The 18,495-nt window shown below is 30.7% G+C and overlaps 1 protein-coding gene across 1 annotated transcript; it reads right to left on the reverse strand.

Annotated features, from left to right (window-relative positions):
- Positions 1 to 11,182: 11,182 nt before the first annotated feature.
- Positions 11,183 to 17,874, reverse strand: LOC108215023 (casein kinase II subunit alpha-2). The gene is made up of 10 exons (XM_017387336.2): positions 17,450 to 17,874; positions 15,791 to 15,920; positions 15,254 to 15,448; positions 14,598 to 14,755; positions 13,872 to 13,962; positions 13,685 to 13,750; positions 12,726 to 12,808; positions 12,529 to 12,592; positions 12,371 to 12,439; positions 11,183 to 11,458 (listed from the first exon to the last, which is right to left on the reverse strand). The coding sequence occupies exons 1-10, from the start codon at positions 17,698 to 17,700 to the stop codon at positions 11,399 to 11,401; spliced, it is 1,167 nt and encodes a 388-aa protein (XP_017242825.1). The 5' UTR covers positions 17,701 to 17,874; the 3' UTR covers positions 11,183 to 11,398.
- Positions 17,875 to 18,495: the final 621 nt, after the last annotated feature.

Raw genomic sequence — 18,495 nt, forward strand, 5'->3', positions numbered from 1 at the left:
AAAAATTATATCATTACTCTAGTTTACACGGAATTCAAGTCGAAGAATGACAATATTTGTTGAGAATCAGTCCATCTAAAATTTTAAAATATTAGAAGAAGGCACCAAACAGATTTTAAGCTATATTTCGAGAAGCACTTTGCATATTACTAAGTTAGTACGTGTCACTGCGAAGTTCAAGTAGCTAGTTTAGAGCAAGTCCAACAATGTCCTTAATTGATGTCCTAAGTTAAAATATAAGGCAATTGGATGAAATGTGTGCTCCAACAATGTCCTAATGGTGTCTTAAACCACTAGGACATCCAACAAGTGCCTTATTTTTGAGGCATTTCTAAGCATGTCCTAAACTAATTTTCTCATTAAAATATTAACTTCCCACCATTTCAATGCATATCTCTCCTCTTACTTTTTTACTTCCCTCCAATTCTAATTTAAATAAATAATTAGTTTAATAATAAGGCACAATTATAAGGCATGTTGTTGGAGTTCATGTATCAAAAAGATGTCCTAAATTATTTGGACACTATTTTTTATTATATTTATAGGGCACTTGCTAAGACACTGTTGGACTTGCTCTTATGAGTCTATTCTGGAGTAAAGAATGAAAATTACGGGGAATTAAATTTGGAGTCGGCTATAAGTAACTTTCAAGCGTGAAAATGAGGGAAAAATAAATAGACATACCAATAAATGAAAGAGTGGAAATTGTGGTGCGCAAAGGAAGTGACCAACCGCACTGTACAGGGACCTAAGAGCAAGTCCAAGAGTGCCCTATATTAATGTCCTAAATCAAAATATAAGGCATGTGAGGCAAATCAATGCTCCAACAATGTCCTAGTGGTGCCTTAAAACACTAGGACATGTAACAATTGCCTTATTTTTGAGGCACCAATATGCATGCCCTATTCAATAAAAAAATAGTTTCCTACCATTCCACTACATGTCTCTCTTCTCTCCTTTTCATTTCCCTCCAATAACAATTTAAATATATTAATATTTTAATAATAAGGCACAATAATGAGGCATGTTGTTGGAGTTGATATATGAAGATGATGTCCTAAATCACTAGGACACATTATTTTATTATATTTATAGAACATTTGCTAGGACATTGTTGGACTTGCTCTAAGCACTTCCGTATCGTAATTTTCAAAGTTTTGGCTCACGTGTGTCCCCAGCTTTTGCAAATTATTTACAGAGAATAGTAAGAAAAAGATAAAGCTTCCGAGATTCTTCAACAAAATTCTCCAGTCAAGGTTAAAAAAATAAAACAAAAGCAGCTTAAAGCTTCGCGTTCAGCCTTGGCTTGGTGAATCATTTTTTAATAAGTAACTTAAAATATATAATTATCCTTTCGTGTATTTCAATACATGTGTTGGATGACATTTCATTTTCAAGTTTTTGTTTTTTGCTCGTTTGTGTTTTTGGAAACAATATTATATATATTAGCGCCTGCAATGGGACAGTACAGCAAGACTAAAGCATGGTTCACGGGTGGGTGTATCCAAATTTACAAAAATGCGGTCTCTGAGTATATTTATAAAGGTGATGGTTACGCAAGTGGCTGCCCGCCCGACCAACTAATATTATTACCATATTTGATTATTTTCCCTCGAGAAATAAATAAACTGACTTCCCAGTATAAATCACAACGAAGGAGTTCGGGGGAAGGTTTAATACGTGCAGGACAAGTAGTTTTTGTAAAATGAGCGAAGCTACATGCACAAAATTGGATACATAATTTTATACAAAATAACATGACAATCTAGGTGAAAAGTTTTAATTGGTGTCGTTAATACATATACATGCGGTCCATTTTTATCATAAATTAACACATACTTATTGTGTGAATATTTTTGTACCCAATTCTGTGCATGTAGTATTTTCTTTGTAAAATTTATTTCATTATCATGTATATTCAACGTATGTTACTGCAGATATGAAAGTTTAAATTGGGAACAACGTATATTCGAACAAGACCACGTGGTATGTGCAAACACAATCCAAATTATCTAGTTTAATTTTAATCTTATAATTACAAGAGCATCCAAAGACTAAGTGGGATCCATATACTAGTATATATTATAAATGGAAAGTATAAAAATTATTGTAAATTGCAAGTTTTGATGATCATATTTAAACAAATTTTTATCCCATTCTAACTTATAACACGTTTATATTTGGGGATTTTAGCCGCTGCTTTAGATGTATTGATCCAGTCTTGCTACGTTGTTAAAGTGTCAGGATAACAACAAATTATTCAAAATTGCAAATTATGACAAAAACCTAACAAAAGAAAAATTCTACATGATTCATATCTATTCGACTTCTATTGGGTTATGATTTTATACATGTATATTCTTTATATATAGGATTTTAGTACATGGTCAAGCTTTTTACAATATTTCTAAACATGTTTTCTAAAATCAAGGAAGTTGTTGATTTTAAATTAAACTTCTTTTTACCAATTTAGCAACAAAAAAAATACTTTTTTTCACCAACTGCCTTATCTCATATTTATGAGAACTGATTCTCAAGCATGTTTTAATACTCAGTTTACTATCTATATGCATTGTAAATGCTGAAGTAAACATTCTAAAAAACGTTCATGAAGAACAACAACGTTCATGGATGTTTAAACACCATGCAAGAACAAGGCTAAATACTCCAGTGGTAGGAAGAATTACAAAGAATCAAAGAATAAGAATTTCTTTGAATGTGGAAAGTCTGGTCACTTCAAGAAGGATTGCTACAAGCTGAAAGCAAAACAACCTACTATTTTCAGGGATAGAATGAATAAATCTAAAGCCCTTTTGACATGGAGTGATGATGAAGAATAATCTGCCTCGAGTGACGACTCTAGTGAGAAAATGATTAACCTTGCACTTGTTGGCATGGATGATGACACTGTTCGAGGTATTACGAATGAAGTACTCTCCAAGGATTACAATAGCGAGGTTAGTTCATTTAGATTTGATTTATCAAATGATAATTTTGTACTACAACAACTAACCATGCATAAATATAATTTTGTTAAGCAGAAAACAACAAGCTAGTTAAAAAGAATGCCTACCTTAAGAACACGATACAAGAACTAATGCAGAAGGTAGACAATCTAATAGAGATCACATAACCTACTCTTGTTAAAAATGAAAATAAAATCAAGGAACTTCAAGCAAGAGTTGATCAAACAGAAGATCTCAACAAAATTCTGGTGAAAAAGAATCAAGCTCAAAAGGAAGAGATTTCACAATTAAAGCTTGACATTGAAGTCAGAGATGCATGCATAGAGACATTCAAAGTAATTAAAAGAATCTACAAAGTTGCACTCATCTCAACTTGCTGCTAGTACATCATAGCTTACTGCTACAACAAAACAACAAGCTGAATAGATTAAAACTCTTGAAACAGAAGTTATAAGGCTTAGAATAAAGAATGTGAACTTTTTTGCAAGAAGGACTCAAATTCATGATGAAGAGCATCAAGGTCCCTCTGGATAAAGAAGGAGTTGGATTGAACTTCAACAAAAAGGCGAATGCTCTCAACTATGATGAAAGGCATGGTAAACCATATAAATATGCTATGCCTTGGAACGAATGTGTTAAATGTTGAATTACGGACATCGCTTAGATTGCAGATCACAGCCTCAAAGAAAATATTTATAGAGAAAACATGAAGGAAAAACAGCCTACAAGAACAAGAAAACAGCTTAACAGAATGGTCTAAACAGATGCATAGAACTTGACAGATGTATCCTACTATGGTCCCAAAATATATCAAGAAATCAAATTTAAACGTCCTATATATTCTTGCTTCTAACCAAACTGGACTCAAACCAATTTGGGCACCAAAAGATTAAATTTGGTTTGTTTTGCAGATGTGTCTTGCTGTTATGATCAAGTCAAAGTAAGAGATTGTTAATAGTGATTGCACGAGACATATATGTGAAAACAAAACTCAATTTAAAGTCTTATCATAATTTCTATCCGATATAAATCAAATCAATGTACAAATCCAAATACAACAAGTTGGATAATTTATAAGCTCACCGCATGCCTCTCAAAATATCATGATTTTTTGGCTAAATGCAGTGTTCATATATATGGATTAAAATCATTAAAATTCTCGATATGGACCGGAGTATCACATGTAATTTATAGTTGAGTTACTTTCATATTTTATTATCTTTTCTAATCAACTACCCTCATTTTTTGTTATCTCTTCATAGTGACGGTAAAACTCGAATTAAACTCGAATTGATGATAACAATTTGTTATAACTTATAATACTAAAAGAAAAGGGATAAGATCTAAGTTTCATCAGTAAAATATTAAAATTAATTTTTATAATATTTGTTTTGAAAAATAAATATATAAATTAGATTTTAATAATTGAATTATATTTTGTTTTAATTTATTTAGAAAAATATTAAAAACATGACAATTACACACCAGTATAACATAATATACATTAAAAATAACCCATATTTTAAGTCTAAATGTGAGCCAATTATCAGATAAGTGACCGGAGGTTATTTCCATGATCACATGGATGTCCCAACAATATACTTGGGCATAAATTATAGAAACAAGGTGGCGAACATGAAATCATGTTAATAGACTACTCCACCAGGCACTAGCAGTGTGACAGTGTCGCTACTCGCTAGTCATATAATTGAATCAACACAGCAATAATGTAACCCGTACATATAAAAATGAAACAATGATTATATAAGTTGACCTCTAGAATTTGTAATTATCAGATACAATCATCCAAATAATTATTCTTTATGTCTGAATATGTTATTCTCTCAACCTTTTTTCGCATATTTTTTTTATAGATTGGAGTAATATTTAAAATTTTAATTTTAGAATCACTTTTTGTGATTTATAATATCACGATAAATTAATCAAAAAAAATCACGATCATACTTTTGCGTATAGAAGAAATTAAAACTAATATTTTTAAGTAAGTAGTCAACTTTTTAAAAATATATAAAAAATCAAAAAAATTAATACTCCCTCCGTATTTTTTAGTTGTCACTTTAATTTTACACGTAATCTACTTATCTATATAGTAGCCCAACAGGTTCGTGTCAAACCTCCCTCCTGAGCAAATAAATTACCTAGCTCCGAACCTTAGCCTAACTCCGAACCTAACATCTTCTCATATATATAAAAAAAAAATGTCATTCATGAGGCTCGAACTCGGGATCTCTCCAATACAAATACATCACTCAAACCACTTGAGCTACACAAACAATTAGTTTATTACTCAAAAGCATTAATCACATACTTTAAAACTTTTGTATTTATATTCGTCTCAATATCTTATTTATTTGAGATGAGTTATTATTTCAGTTAAGTCTCATATATTGTTTACATGATAGATTAATATCTATAAATTAATTATTTACATAAATAAATTTAAAATTAAAAAAAATATGAATAATCGGGTTCGTGCCATGATTCGGATTTCAAAAAATAGATATAATTCGTATTCGAATTCAAATCTAACTTAATAGTTTAAACGAGCACCGATACAATATTATAGAAATTTTAAGTCATTAATGTGAGAAATAAGTACAAAAACTGAGGTTTAAACGAGCATCTTTGAAAGTAAAAATTGATGGGCTTTCAACATGGGCTATGTCATATTAATTTCTTTTATTATAAAAGACAATTTACAAAGAGATTACAATATTTTGGAGAACACGAAATAAGGTGACTGAAAGAATATTCCTATGTAGAATATTTTTTTATTTCAAACTTATGAATTCAGAATTTGATGTGTAACTAATTTTTTTTTTTTAAAAATTATAGATATAAGGATAGTGACAATACATCAAATTTGGTGTCGGAAAATATATCTAAATGATATAATTTTGATGATATATGTATTTGATATACTATAACTTGTGATATGAAGGTGAATTTAAGGAAATTTTATATTGTTAATCAAAAGTCAACCACATAATAATAAAACGCGTTTACGAGAACTACTAAAAAAATTTGAGTTATAAATTTTACTTTATTAAATAAAATAATACAGAGAAATAAGTTATATATATTAAAGTCTTAAAACTATAATTTTTAATATGCCATCATCCAATATATAACATACCAGTTAAATAAAATGATTCAAACTACAGTTAAATTAATCATTTACAAATTAAACTAATAAAATATAATTAATTCTGAACCGGATAATCTGATGCGATACGGTGAAACTAATATCTGGTTAAACGGGACTAGAACAATAAATAGTTTTTTCATGATTCAAAATATCGAATATATAACTTGATCTTTAACAATTGAACATGATATGCCACATTGATCACTCCTAATAAATACGAGTATCAAAATATTAAAAATGTGAGTTTGCACAAAGCTAAAAAAGTAACTACACGACTAATTGAACTAAATATTTTATGGTTTTATGAACTTCATGATGCCTAACTCATATCTACTCTCTTTTTGCTATTTGAAATTCCATAAAATCATTTGTTTGAGATCTGTTTTATAACGATTACATGAAAAATCATTAAAAGTCTTAATAGACAAGCTCAAAAAACTAATTATAGAAAATTAAAATTTTATAACGAGATAATGTTATAACATACTGTATCAAAGTAATATTCATCAAATATTTTTAAATTAACAATAAAAATATAATACTCCCTCCGTCTCATTTTAACTGCTTTTGACTTTTTTACGCGTATTTTAAGATGTTAAAAAAATCACATCTAAACATCATAATTTTTTATAAAATTTATATCAAATAAAAGTTTAGAACCTAAATTTTTATTTGATATAAGAATTGAATTATTTTATTGAGTGTAGATATTGTTTTTTTACATCTCAATATACGTGCTAGAAAGTCAAACATCAGTTAAAATGGGACAGAGGGAGTACATTGAAGTACTATATACTCCCTCCGTCCCAAAAAGAGTGAGCTGGTTTGACTTTCACGGAGATTAAGAAAAATGTAGTAAGTTTAGTTGAAAAGTGGGTAAAGTGGTGGGACCTACCAATATTTAATAATAGATTTGAGATAGTGGAGGAAGATAGTGGGTGTAATAGTGTTTATATTATTATAGAAAAGAGATAGTGGAAGAAAGTAGTGGGTGTAATAGTGAAAAGTAGTGTTCAAAAATAGTAAGTATTGTAGGTTCATTCTTTTTAGGACGTCCCAAAAAGGAATAAGGGTCACATAAAATGGGACGGAGGGAGTAATTGATATGAAAAATAAAAGGATAAGACACATCAAAGGTGTCAGAAATTTTTGGGGTGCAATTATATGGTTAGTAGTTCAATTGATACTTTTATAATAAAATAAGGTACGTGTTTTTTACGTACAACACATGTTTCAATTTTTATTTATACAAAATGTGTGCAACATATGCTAAAAAGAATGTGTTGATGATCTGCTCCATCATGTATCACTTTAATAATTATGCAAACGTACGCTCAAAAAAGAAGAAATAAATGTAGGGCAACGCGGACCACACATCTTCATTTAATCATGATTTAGGATATCGTAATTCACATATCAAAAACAGGTTTTTATCAAAATCATGGTATATTAGTTGAAATAATTTAATAATTTCAACAATAAATTACAGATTCTTTTAATGAGGTATAATATATTTAAAATTTAAAATTTCAGTATTAATTTCGAATATAATTTTGAACATTGATAATATGATGATGGTCTCTATATCCTAACGAATTTGAATATAGAAATATCAGTTCAAATGTAGTTTTTGATTTATAATTTTTTTTTAAAAATATACTCCCTTCGTCCTATTTTAGGTGACCTTATTTGACTTTCACGGAGATTAAGAAAAAAGTAGTAAAAAAGAGGAAATTTAGTTGGAAAGTGGGTAAAGTGGTGGAATATATCAAAATTTAATAATAGATTTGAGATAGTGATGGTAAGTAGTGAGTGTAATAGTGTTTATTTAATATAAAGGAGTATAAAATAGAGAAGTAGTGTGTGTAATAGTGATAAGTAGTGTTTAAAAATAGTAAGTATAGTAAGTTCATTATTTTAGAGATGTCTCAAAAAAGAATAAGGGTCATATAAAATGGAATGGAGGGAATAGTACTTATTATTACTATTAATGCTATTAGCTTGCATATATTACATTTTTCATGTTTACATATTTTGTCAAAAAGTAAAACGTAATAGTTACGCTCGAAACAATATGATGACACACGGATATTATTTAAAACATAATACAAACTCAAGGTCCGTACAAGAACAATATAATGACATATGAATATTATTTAAAATACAGCAAAAACTAGAGCCCCGTGCCTCGCACGGGCTTTTATGCTAGTATAAAGTAATTAAAGAACATATTACTACTTATTATTTTTTTAAATTATTTTTTATGAATACAAATATAAATTATAAACTTTAATTCGGAAAAAAGAAAATATTAAAAAAATACGTGGAAGTATATTTTTTATCACCTTAAAATAGGTGCAAAAAGTCAAAGTCACAACTAAAAGGGACAGGGAGAGGATTAGGGGTGAGCAAGAATTCTCCAAAACGACCTAAACCGGCCGATCCAAACCGTCCAAACCAATTTTTACGGTTTTTTAACGGTTTGGTTTGGTTACGGTTTGAAATTTAAAAAACCGAATTTTTTTGGTTTGGTTTCGGCTTTTACCTCCAAACCGACCGATATAACCAAACCAAACCGAATATATATATTGAAATAATAATATACATGTGTGAATAATATATTGATGATAAAATTATATTCTACAAAATATGTGAAAAATAAAACATATAAAACTATTATCATATTTTTTTAAAGAATATTGATATACTAATTTGTATGTATTATCTTTTTGTTTTTTATAAATAAAAGTATAAGAATAACATTTTTATCATCTTTCTCCCTCTCCTTATATTTTACAAGCTCTTATAATTTAATATCTTTTTTAAATATAATTAAAATCTAATATACAAATTCATAATATATTTCAAACTTTCCATTCTTGTTTTACAATTTCAAGTTTAATTTTGTTGTTGAATTTGTTATATTGATTAAAAAACAGTTTTAACCGAAATCAATCCGAACCAAACCATTTTAAACGGATTGGTTTGGTTCGGGTTTTTTTACTTAACGGTTTGGTTTTGGATTGAAGTTTTGAAAAACCGATAATTATGGTTTGGTTCGGTTTGGACCCTCAAAACCGTCCAAACCAACCGATGCTCACCCCTAGAGAGTATATACAAATAATTCCTATGTGTGACATGACAACATTCTGGAAAACTAAAAAAGGATGGAGGGAGTATTCAACTAACAGCCCGTTTGGCGAAATTTATGGCTTATGATTTAACGTAACTTATGACTTAACGTGACTTATCTGATAAGATGAGAGATTAAAATGTCAATTTGGATAATTTTGACTTATTGACTCATGAGTTATTAAAAATATAATAATAATAATGATGATGATGATGATGATAATAATAATAATAATAATAATAATAATAATAATAATAATAATAATAATAATAATAATAATTGATTTAGGGGTAATTTATAACTTACGAGTAATTTTTATAAAAAAATCAAAAACATTAAGTCACTAAAAAAAGTGCCTCAAACTATTATCTGATTTTAAATCGACTTCTGATTTATTACACAAACAAACTTTTTCAATTTAAACACAGAGATGACTTAAAACTCGTGTTTTAAGCCCAACAATAACATCATGCAAGTAAAACTTGTACTCCATCCGTCCCTAGATTGTTTATCCTGGGAATGGGAATGGACATGCATCCTAAAGCTCTTATAAAATATAATTTCATAAATTATTTTAGAAATTTTTTCTTCTGGATAAAATTTATACAAAAAGAAAATTTTTAAAAATAAATCATGAAACTATATTTTACATACCCCTTAAAGTGAAAGCCAATTAATAAAAAAAACTATAACAAAACGAGAGAAACATGAGTATTTTTTACTCCTTCTGTTCCAATTTATATGTCTTGCTTGACGGTTTGTGATCAAATTGACCAAACTTTGACAGGTAATTAGTAATTATTCTCGCATGATCTTGAAAATCGATAAAATACATTTTAAAGTGGAAATACATTTTAAAGTGGAATAGATGCAGATTCTAATAACATATTTTTCTAATTATTTTATATATGTAAATTTCAGTCAAAATTTGATCAATTTTGACTATAATAAGTTAAACAAGACAAATAAATTGGGACAGATGAAATATTAAAATTGCATGAAAAAAGTCAAATACACCCCCGAAAGAGTATACTTGAATAATGATGAGTATCTACAAGACGAGCGCTTTAGATTAGTTCAGTACCAGCAAACTAGGTCATGCAATCATGCAATCCCCTTCAATAATGCCATCAGGGTAGGGAATTTGGTGGCCCAGTTCAACCTATTAATGTACACTTTTGATGCCAGGTTTTATGAATGTCATTATTTGTTCAGCTCTGTAGAGAATCACGGGTTCACAGGAATGTGGAAAATTGAATAAGAAAATGCAAGACCCAAAAAGTGCCCATGATGATATCAAGCAAAATAGACAGAACTGATAGAATGGAAACAGAATTGAAAGAGGAAAACCCAAGAGAAGGTTCTTGTGATCAACTACAAGCTATGGAAGTGACAGATACGAGAAACACACTAAGAAAGGTTCTTGTGAATTGTGATAGACTACAGGCTGTGAAAGATGTATATGAAAATTTGTCACGGAATAGATTGGGCTCATACCCTAAGGTTGTGTTCACTTGGACGAAATAAAATGAGGTGAGAATAAAATGAAAAATTATATAAAAGTTTTATGAAGAAAAAAGAAAATATGTGATAATAATAATAAAATATGAATGTGTTTAAATTTCTTGTTATAAAGATTGGAAGCAAACATGATGTAAAAATGGAATGAGCATTCTTTCCAAAACATATGTATTACAATTCTAGTTAAAAGAGTAGCAATGGAATAACTGAATGAATGAAAATTGTAAATATTTTCTTTGACCAACACCATGTTATAGTACAAAATTCATTTCCATTTTTCCTCTTTTCCATTCCATCCAAATGAACACAACCTAAGAGCATTTCACCCCCCTCCCGTTCCCTTGATTTTAATTATTGACAATTGTGACAGGAGATATATGAAAACATAACACATTTCGCCAACAAAACAAATTCAACCTGTATACTCACTACTCAGCTTACGTTTGATGACCAACTAATATGCAGAACATATTTTAATTTGTAAAAGAATTACGCAGAACATATTCTCACAAAACACTGGCATCAATACAAATGCATGCATGAGCATGTACAACTCTGAAGAATAGGTTACAAATTTTACAGAGGTAAAACCTGCTTTAACCATACAAGCTACTGCACTCGCGTCCTGCTACTCTCTGCTGCCCTCACTTGCAAGAAATATGGATGACCCTATGCACATAAAAGCCAGGTATTATGATATTTAGGATAACAACTGAAGTTTCACCATTAAACAAGAAACGAGTATCATCACCTCTGCAACAGAGCATAAAAAGCATACGTAGCATCTTGTATATTTTCTTAAAAAAAAACTACTTCTTCATGAAACGACCTAGCACAGTCCTATCATCAATTCGAGTAATACAGCAAGACCTCTAACAAAATCTATGCTAACTACCATGATCTTTTACCCCACATAAGCCAACAATAATTTTATTTGTACACCTGTGTCACCGAGGAAGCAGGACCTATCCTCCAAACACCAATAACATGATGAGATTTATTTCATTCTTTGAGTCTTGACCCAACTTTAAATTTTTATACACAATAGTCACATGGGAGGCTCTAGTTCATGTGTTCAACTTGCTTCCAACACCAGACCAAGAAATTTCAACATATATGTAGCATTATGCATTTATAATTATATAGAGTAAATTACATTCCAGAAATTCAAATTGGTAGATGAGCATTAATTTTGAATCAAATCAATGACTTTGATTATTTAGAGTAAATTACATTCCAGAAATTCAAATTGGTACATGAGCATTAATTTTAAATCAAATCAATGAAGTGGAAATAACTTGTGTCTAATGTCCATGGCCAAAATCATTATCAGGCTACATATATGATATAACTGACCTAAAATAACACAAGGGAAAAACAAATAGTGTGCATGATGGCTACCAACAAAAATGAGGTTCTACAGGCTCAACTAATCCTAATGCAAGGAAAGTGGCAAGTTTTAACTTAATGTTGGGTTTTTATCTCTAAATCTAATAAACTTTATTCACTTGACAATGTGAAGTCAAAACAAACATGAGGTTAATAATAAGAACGGTAAAGGTCCTCCAAGAGTTTTATTACCATTGCTTCTTTTGCTGTGACCCTGTCCTGATGATCATAGCGAAGGAGCTTGTCAAGAAAATCAATGGCCTGCAAGTGATATGCCACAAAAGAGTACATATCACTCTGGATATAAGCTGAACATTCTGGATAATTCACTTGCACAAAGTACACATTACCTCTGGAGATACTAGATGCTGATTATCTGCATTAATAAATTTGGACCAAGGTTTTCTGCTATGCCTGTACCAATGAAAATTCATTTAATATAAATAATGTAAACTTATCTAAAGAAAACATCATTTTTCCCATGTTGCCGCTTGTAATATTATAACTCAACAAGCATATGTCAAAGAGAACTTAAATCCAGAAGTACCTCCCAACAAGAGCATCAAGTTGAGGATCAAGTTCTAGATGATACTTATTCAGATAAGCGTTCAATTCATCCGTTCCAAGAACCTGGAAATGTCAGATAATATAATAAACTGTTTAGGACAACCTATAAAAAGAGCAGGTCTTCCAAAAGAGAAAAATAGAACAGAAGTACAAAACAAAAAGTCATATAATGCTGTCATGGAGCAGAGAAGCCTGTGTAATTTCTTGCCTGAGCTCACTTTGTACCTTAACACTACAGTTGTAATAAGAACACAAATCAAGCTTGCATGCAGCTGCTGAACCAAAACATATGGCTAAAATGTCAATCATGTGTTGCCCCCCAGAATAGTCTAATGGCAACGAAGCTAATACAATGTCGTTGCAATTGCTTCAAGCCTTCAATCGACAGTCAACTAAGACAGGGTAACTACAAACATGCTTAACTCTAAAGGTTGTGACATCTGGAAGATAATGCGACACAGGGATAAAGAAAAAGAAGCAACTTCATACAAAGGATGTTAAATTTGAAAGTTTGCTACTCCCATATCATGATTAAAATAACTTGTGTGATTAAAGCCCAAATCTTATTCACATAAGTAGTAGATACACTATTTTTTTATAATCTTTACAGTCCCGTGAGGAAGTGAAATTAATATGTTAACATAACATAGGTTTTCTTCATGAAGTAATAAATGTTTCTGTACTGACCACTATGACATAAGCTATGTGCTGGTCAGACTTAAGATCTGCCTTAATAAAAGAGCAGCAGCAGGGAGGAAGCATTCGCTAGCATCATAATAATATCTTATATTTGTTACTCAACAAGGCTTGCACTTCAACAGATAAATGATCAACAAAATAAGATACTCAATAAAAAAATTTCAAGACTTTACATATTGCACAAACTAATAATTGACTAGGTAACCAGGTGATTATTTCATCAAAGTTGAGAAATATTACCCTGGCAATTTTAACAAGCTGATCATGGTTATCATGACCATAGAAGAAAGGTTCCTTGCGAAATATCTGCATATAGAACATTGCACATGTCATATTTTGGGAATCACTACATACTTTTGTCAATAAAATTTATTTTTAAGGGAAAATATTCAACTGAACTTAGACAAATTAACTTTGAATTTCTCACCATTCCAGCAAACATGCAGCCAAGGCTCCACATATCCAAAGAGTAATCGTAATCTTGCAAGTCAACTAGAAGTTCAGGCCCCTTAAAGTACCTAAATTAACACAGATATTAGTTTTGCAAATTAAAAGGTTGTACCCAGAGCAAAAAGCACCTACATCAGCAAGGTATAGGAAAAAATGAAAAATATCCATTATCAGCATTAAGCCTTATTCTTATTATTAGTAGGGATGCTGCTTCTAAGGTCAATTTTTTTTTATTTAAGTTTTCATCGCTTGATGGAAACATATGATCTGAATATCATACAAAAATGCAAACATTCTCCCCTTCAATCACCAAGGCAGACTTAATAAGCAAGGTAAACAATATACTCATCCAAGGCTGAGGTCAAATTCTAATTTCTGTATTAAAAATGGTAGCCGGCAACAATAAGAGAATTAATTCTATAATGTTCTGAAACCTTTGCAAAGAGTAATAATATAGACATGTTTACTCTGTCCCTAGCACAAACTTTTATTCTTTCAATGATTGACGATAATATGAACAAAAAAAATTTAACTTTTAAGCATCATAGATGAATTGATGATTCATGCTCCAGTGGGCCTACTCTTGAAAATTGTTCTAATTCTATTTGAGATTATAGGCTTGTAAAGGAATGAAAATGTAAGGTTTACCCTCTGACAAAAAATAATGCAAGTCATTCCATTACAAACCAACGAGAATTTTTACCTTGAGGCCACACGAACATTATATTCTTTACCAGGATGGTAGAATTCAGCAAGACCCCAGTCAATCAACCGGAGCTTTCGCAACTCATGGTCAATCATAACGTTGTGAGGCTTGACATCTCGGTGCATTATGCCTTGTGAATGACAGAAATCCAAAGCCTGTTGTTCCAACAGAAAAAAAAACAAAGCAAGATCCCACTCAGTTCGAAATGTATCAATGATTGTGCAAATAGATGGACACTCAGCAATTCAGTTTGACTTCAGCTCGCAAAATTTATAGCCTCAAACCACATAAGATACATTCTTGGAATAAGTTTTTAGTAAGTCTATATAAGCTTGACTGCTTGATTATACAATCTAGGAAAAGAAATTTCTTCAGTCATTCCTGATAAGACAATTATTTTTTTCTTTGCAATATCTTCTCTGTCTTTGATTTAATTCTTGTCTTATTTTTTATTAGAAACATCAGTTTCTTCAAAGTTGTTCCTTTATGTTTCAAAAATAAACGGAGCGGATGAAAAATGGCAAGAGACAATGACCATTAATTCCAAAAACATATACAATTAAGTTCTGAAGCAACAAAACGGAGGAAACTTGGAAAGAAAAACTATCAGAGAGATAAACACAATCAGTAATATTTGCAATTAAATGACCTACCTTGAGTAGCTCATATATGTAATAACGAATGTCATAATCCGTCAAAGTTGGGTACAAAACTTTGAAATCTGTACTATTCACATACTCAAATACCAGGCTAGGAGTTTTTGAGTGCTGATCTCTGACAATATCGAGGAGTTTGACAATATTAGGCCCCCCACAAAGATTCTGTAGGATTTTAATCTCTCTCTTTATCTGCAATAATTTAGTACAAATAGATACTGGTAAGTATGTTAGAATAATCTAAATCCCTCGAAATACAGTTAAACCAACAATTTTGTACTTACATACAGATATACAGTTAAGCAGAATCGAGTGGCATTTAATATACATTATTGCATCCGAGATTGAAATGGCATTAAGGACCAGAAAACACTTTAACATGGCCTCATGGTCATCAATATTGAAGAAAAAAAGGGTTGATATTGTTTCTACTTTCTAGTTATTAAGCTGTAAACAGACCTTCGATATATTAGCAAACATTCGACATATGAGCATGATTTTCCATGATATGAACGCAAAGTATTAAACCAGTACCTTCTTTTTCTTTACTGGTTTAAGAATCTTAATTATGCACCGCTCTTTATTGTTGACATTAATCCCTTCAAAGACTTCACTATATTTTCCTCTTCCAACTTTTCGAACAACTTCATAATCATCCTGATCACTGGGAAAATCAGAGAGAAAGTTGGAGCAGGTATATAAAGCTAGGTGTTACTAAAAACTACATAAGTACATAAACAAACATGAAAACATGGAGCAGTGCAAGTATACAACTATACATACATACCTACTTAAATACATACATACATACATACATACATATATATATATATATATATATATATAGGGGAGGGTTCTGGTACAAACTTACAAACTTACAAACTTTTTTTGTTCAACACATATATAACTTGAGTTCAACATTTTTTTTAACATATTTTGTTGAACATCGATTAAAATAGTGGCGGAGAAGTACATAAACCAATTTTTAAATGTAAGAACTAAGGTAAACATGTTATATAACTATTATTTATGTTTCTAGACCCTACCCCAACCCTAGAGGTATAGTTTAAACATCTTTTTAGATATATTCAACACAATGATAATTAGTGTTCAACACCCGATGTTGAACCCCAGTTATAAATGTGTTGAAAACGCGATTTATTTATGCGTTATTTTTAAAAATTGTGATGTTTTTTGAAGAATTTTCAACATGGATACTTTATATAACTAAGGATTAACACGATGGGAGAATAAAAAAAAGTTTGTAAGTTTGTAACTTAAAAAAGTTTTTATTTGATCCTATCCCTATATATATATATATATATATATATATATATATATATATATATATATATGTTAATTTTAAATTATTGACACACTCTTACGTACGTTATATATATGGCTCGGGCTCAAGTGAAAGCAAAAATGATGAAGAAAACTAAGAGTCATGGCGACCACACATTATTCATAATCCAATAGATTAACTAATTTGTACTTTGTAGTACTTGTAATTGTTCATATAAAGATGTCAGAAACTCCGCTGTGAAACCAACTGCATAAAAAATATAAGCAGCAACCTCCGGACAGACAAACATCGGTAAAATCCGACCATATACATGGCGGAAGGTTCTCAACAGTCATATTATAATATGTCCCAGTTGTAGTATACTCCCATTACCATTAGTTGTATGGTCACATCAAACGGAACATAATATGAAATACATAAGAATCAAATCTATGAGAACTTAACATATATCACACAGAAGCTAGAGTGCTAATACAGTCGTAAACTCATTTATTAGCAGATTCACAGTGTAGAAGTTATTAACATCCAACAAACCTATTGAATTGTACTATTAAATAAGTTAATCAGACACACAGCACAGAATTTGGACTGCTACTCTGCCTCGAAACTCGCATATAATACACACACATAACATAACGCCCAATAAACAACCGCCTCGAACTTGTTTGTTGGCATAATCACAGCGCAGTAGTCACTAACAAACTCGAATCACTTAAAGTCAATTCATCTGCGATGTTGTTAATCTAGTCATCCCCATACAAATAACTCAATTACAAACAGCGAGCGGGTAAGAAATCAAACTTAAGCTTTCGAACAGGTTAATCAGCGTGTGAACTAAATCAAAAGAAAAGCTATAACAATAATAAGAAAAGGAAGCAAAGAGATACCCCCAGTGAAGAGTAAAAGATTCGTAATCCCAATATTCTCTGGGGCGAATAACATTAATATCCGTATAAACTCTGGCCTTGGACATAGTTGAAATTAAAAAAATATTATTGTGAATAGCTGAATCGGCGATGATCGGGGAAGGATCGAGCAGGTGAGGGGAGTGAGCGAGAGGCGCCCGCAGCAACAAAATTAACAACAAGGGGAGGGGGAAACGCAGACGAGAAGAAATACTCCTAGACAGCAAGTGCATCTACCCCCATGCGAAAATCTCCTTCGGCACTTTTTTACTCTCCCCACTTGCTCTTTTTCATTCTTCTCTCGCTTCTTTTTTTACCGTTCTTGCTCTGCCTGCCTGCGACCTGAGAGATACCGTGCGACTTGTAACACCCGACCCGGCAACCTCTTATACTCACCGAGCTCCAATGAGATTTTGAGAATGGATCTCCGACTTTAAACTGAAAAATGTCTAATTGTGTAATAAATTAGAAATCGGCTTAAAATCAGAAATAAGTCAGAAGTCGACTTAAAATCAGAAATAAGTCAGAAATTGATTTAAAATCAAAAGTTAGTTTGACGTATTTTTTCAGTGATTAAATTTTTTTTTAATCTTTTATTTTAATAAAAATTATCCCCAAGTTATAAATTACTCATAAATCACTTTTATTATTATTATTATTATTATTATTATTATTATTATATTTTTAATAACTATTAAGTTATTAATACTCAAACAAACCTTTTAAACTCTCAGCATATCAAATAAGTCACGTTAAGTCATAAGGCATAAGTTCACTCAAACGAGCTCTTTGTGCTGTTTTAATTAAATGAGCATGCTTGACTCGATTCATGAAATTAAAAGAATTCATGTCTGTTTAATCAAACGAGCCGAGCCGACTCGCTCGTGAAATTAAACGAATCAAATTCCAGCAAAAATATAGATTCTATTATATTAAAATTACTCGTTCATTTAGCTAAATGAGCCGGCTCGACACTATTGATAAAATTAAACAAGCCAAATTTGAAATTTTGGCTCAATTAAATTAAA

The sequence above is a fragment of the Daucus carota genome, chromosome 3 (genome assembly GCF_001625215.2).
Source record: "Daucus carota subsp. sativus chromosome 3, DH1 v3.0, whole genome shotgun sequence".
Classification (NCBI taxonomy): domain Eukaryota; kingdom Viridiplantae; phylum Streptophyta; class Magnoliopsida; order Apiales; family Apiaceae; genus Daucus; species Daucus carota.

Coding starts and splice junctions, on each gene's coding strand:
- LOC108215023 (XM_017387336.2), bottom strand. CDS start 17,700: ATGCACTTGCTGTCTAGGAGTATTTCTTCTCGTCTGCGTTTCCCCCTC. Junction 15,449..15,790: donor AACCAGTAAAGAAAAAGAAG/GTACTGGTTTAA, acceptor AAATTATTGCAG/ATAAAGAGAGAGATTAAAAT. Junction 12,593..12,725: donor CTTGATGCTCTTGTTGGGAG/GTACTTCTGGAT, acceptor TCATTGGTACAG/GCATAGCAGAAAACCTTGGT.